The sequence below is a fragment of the Pyxicephalus adspersus genome, chromosome 3, assembly GCF_032062135.1.
Source record: "Pyxicephalus adspersus chromosome 3, UCB_Pads_2.0, whole genome shotgun sequence".
In the NCBI taxonomy this organism is placed as follows: Eukaryota; Metazoa; Chordata; class Amphibia; order Anura; family Pyxicephalidae; genus Pyxicephalus; species Pyxicephalus adspersus.
The window spans coordinates 143,189,898-143,193,030 of record NC_092860.1 but is presented as its reverse complement, the minus strand read 5'-3'; the positions used below and the strand labels follow the sequence as shown (position 1 = coordinate 143,193,030).

The window sequence follows — 3,133 nt, the reverse complement described above, 5'->3', positions numbered from 1 at the left end:
CAAGTAAAAATCTATGACCTGGGACCAAGGATGTCCCCCGCCAAGTAAAAATCTATGACCTGGGACCAAGGATGTCCCCCGCCAAGTAAAAATCTGTGACCTGGGACCAAGGGTGCCCTCCGCCAAGTAAAAATCTTTGACCTAGGACCAAGGGTGCCCTCCGCCAAGTAAAAATCCATGGCACGGGACCAAGGGTGCCCCCCACCAAGTAAAATCCATAACCTGGGACTAACACTCCCTCCGCCAAGTATAATACATGGCCTGGGACCAATACTCTCTACAAGCTATCAAAGGGTGCAAAGACTGCACAACCTGACACAGAACACAAAGCAACCCATACTTTGTAGCTTATTCGTGTAGTGCAGTGCTTCTTGGGGAAACCCTTGAAATAACTTTCAGGTCTTCAGGAAATCCCTTCCATAATTCCTATATACACAGCTCACATTACATTAGTGTGGGAAGAATGCCTCTTACATTGCCGGCCATTGGGAAGAATGTCATCCTTCCAGATAGCCAAAAAGATCATTGGTGTCAACGAAACTGACCTGCTCAAGTAACCCCTAGTAACCTCTGGATGACCCCTTGGGTTCCATGGATCCCTGGTTGATAAGTGCAGTGTACCCCAGCTTACAGAAAGACAAGAAATCACATCACTACATTGCTCCACTCCAGAAAGGGTTACCTTAAAGAGCCCGCCATTACCACGTATTACCACCGGAAAGACTTGACAACAGAAACCTCCTACAAACTGATCACCACAATACAACAACACAAGAATTATTATTTGAAGGTGGCAAGCGGTAACCCAAGGCACAACCTACCACCGTATCCTTCAGCTCAAACACAGATCACAAGTAGTGCTCACTTACCTTTAACTCGGCACAGGTCATATCTTTGTGGGAGGCCGCACGAATGATCCCGCTTTTCCATGGCCATTCCGCTACTGAATTAACGTCAAGCTTTAAATCGCTCCCCAAAACGCAGGCAAACTTCTGTCCCACCAGGACGTGTAGATTCTCTTGGTGCACCAGCACCATCGTGGATATTCCTAAGTATGAAAGAGATCAGAGGTGTTAGGATTCTGACCTAAAAGGGTCTTCCTCCTCGAAAATACAATAAATGTATTGGTCATGAAGGGTTTACGTTAGTTTGGAAGATATTGACATCTTGTAGAAGTTCATGCAAGAACTACAGCAAGCCCCGCCCCTTCATTGCATATCAGTGACAGCACGCGATCTGATTGGAGCAGAGCGCAGGTGGAGGATTATTTACATGCCAGGGTGACACATGGCTAGCAAAATGGGGGTCACATGGTCTTGTGAACCCCAAAACTCAACCCCAATTCCACTCACCATCATATAACACAGCCGCACCCATTACACATCCTCAGCTTATTGATAATGGACATGGCCATTGAAGGTGAGGTACATACTCATCATAAATACCCCACAGGGCAATCATGACATATTGTCATAGCAATGAGTTTATTATGGAGGAGGGCTATTTTTTACATTGAAGTCTAGGTTGCAAATTTGGCTGCTCTCCTACTGGTCAGCTGGAAATGTTACAATGGTGGCAGCCATGTAATGTATAGTAAACAAGTCTTATAGACTGCACTCCCTCAGACAGGCCAAGTAAATGAAAAGCTGATGACGGTGCAGGCAGACTGAACACCACTGGAATGTGCGCACAGGCAGTCATTAGCAGCGTTTTCATTGCGGTAAGCTGCGCTACTCACCGTTTACAGCCTTTATATCATTCAGTGGTTGTCAGCTTCCTTGTTTTCAGTCAGTCAGCGACTTCACGTCGTCGTCTATTGTGCTCCAACCCGCCCGACCGGGTGCCTCTTCTCTCAGCTCGGTGCAGCAGGACACTACTATGCAGAAGAGGCGGACAAACACTGCACGCGCACCTTCCAAGCCGCACCTCTCTAATTGCTATTGGTTAGCATGCGGAACAGGGCGGAGTAAGGAAGTCTGATCCCGTCCCCAATTGGGAAAGCTGAGACGTCTATCAAGCTCGTGTTGCTAAGCTACCCACAAGCCCCGCCTACACTCTTTTTCTCAAGTTATACAGCGATTCCCTACAGCGCTGGGGGAATCCAGTGACGGCTCCCACTATGAAAAGTGTATTCATCCGCCACCGATGTAATATACAGGACCGGCTATTGGTCGACACGATAAAATAGGTCGGCGGTCTTAATTATTAGTACTGAGTTATTATGATTAGTCATAAACCGGGTGGCTATTGTAATAGCTACCACAGCCGATGAATAATGAGTTTAGATAGAAATTACTGGGGGTCAGAGGGAAAAATAGTCCCGGGCGGCGGAAGGAGCTAAGCAGTTCTATGACTTGACTACGTGCAGGTCTGTGCATCCGCAGCGGGGAAAGTGACTATTGGTGGGGGTGGGGTAGGAAGGCAGCTGGAAGTGAGGGAGTGGTCCCGCACGCGCCTCTTAGTCACGTCAGAACCAAAACGAGGCTGCGCCTTGGTTGTTTCCTCATCAGGCTGCCATTTTGTTTCAGTCGACGTTCTTGGTAAAATAGACCGGGATACGTCGTCTAAAGGCGGCGTAGGCTTATGTTGATGGCGCGGGTTTTGTCTCCGGCCGGTGACTCATGGAGCCAGCCATTCTCCGCCTTGATTCGGCTCTTCGCACGGCTCCAAGGTTGGGAAGTCATGAAGAGACCTGGCGGCCATTTTGTGTATGCGTGTGGTTGGGTTGACTTGAAATGGAGGATGGGTTGGGCAGAGGCAAGTACGTGATGGCGCCATTTGTGACGAGTCAACGCCATGTTACCATTATAGACTATTTTTATTCAGTGTTTGCACGAGTGGGGTTGAGTGGTTGAGTTTGAGGGGAATAAATATAAAGTTTGTAAATCGTTTAAGAGGTTTAGAAGACCAATGGCTACAATTTACTCCATAAAGAAGGAAAACCATCCAGGATGAAGGGATTCATACAACCAAGATGATGGAAGAACATGATTTTATAAATAAAATATTTTCATTTGTCTATTATATATATATAACAAAAATTTAGATGAACATCCAATCCCATACACAATACAATATATATATATATATATATATATATATATATATATATATATATATATATATATATATA

The 3,133-nt window shown here is 46.0% G+C and overlaps 1 protein-coding gene across 1 annotated transcript in view; it reads right to left on the bottom strand.

The window, feature by feature from the left end:
• Positions 1 to 1,900, bottom strand: part of KDM3A (lysine demethylase 3A) — a 26,870-nt gene extending 24,970 nt beyond the window's left edge. Inside the window, exons 1-2 of the mRNA XM_072406895.1 lie at positions 1,739 to 1,900; positions 870 to 1,048 (exon numbers count right to left, since the gene is read on the bottom strand). Coding sequence (XP_072262996.1) covers positions 870 to 1,037 — 168 coding nt within the window. The 5' untranslated portion in view covers positions 1,038 to 1,048; positions 1,739 to 1,900. The remainder of the gene's footprint in view (positions 1 to 869; positions 1,049 to 1,738) is intronic.
• Between the last annotated feature and the right edge of the window lie 1,233 nt (positions 1,901 to 3,133).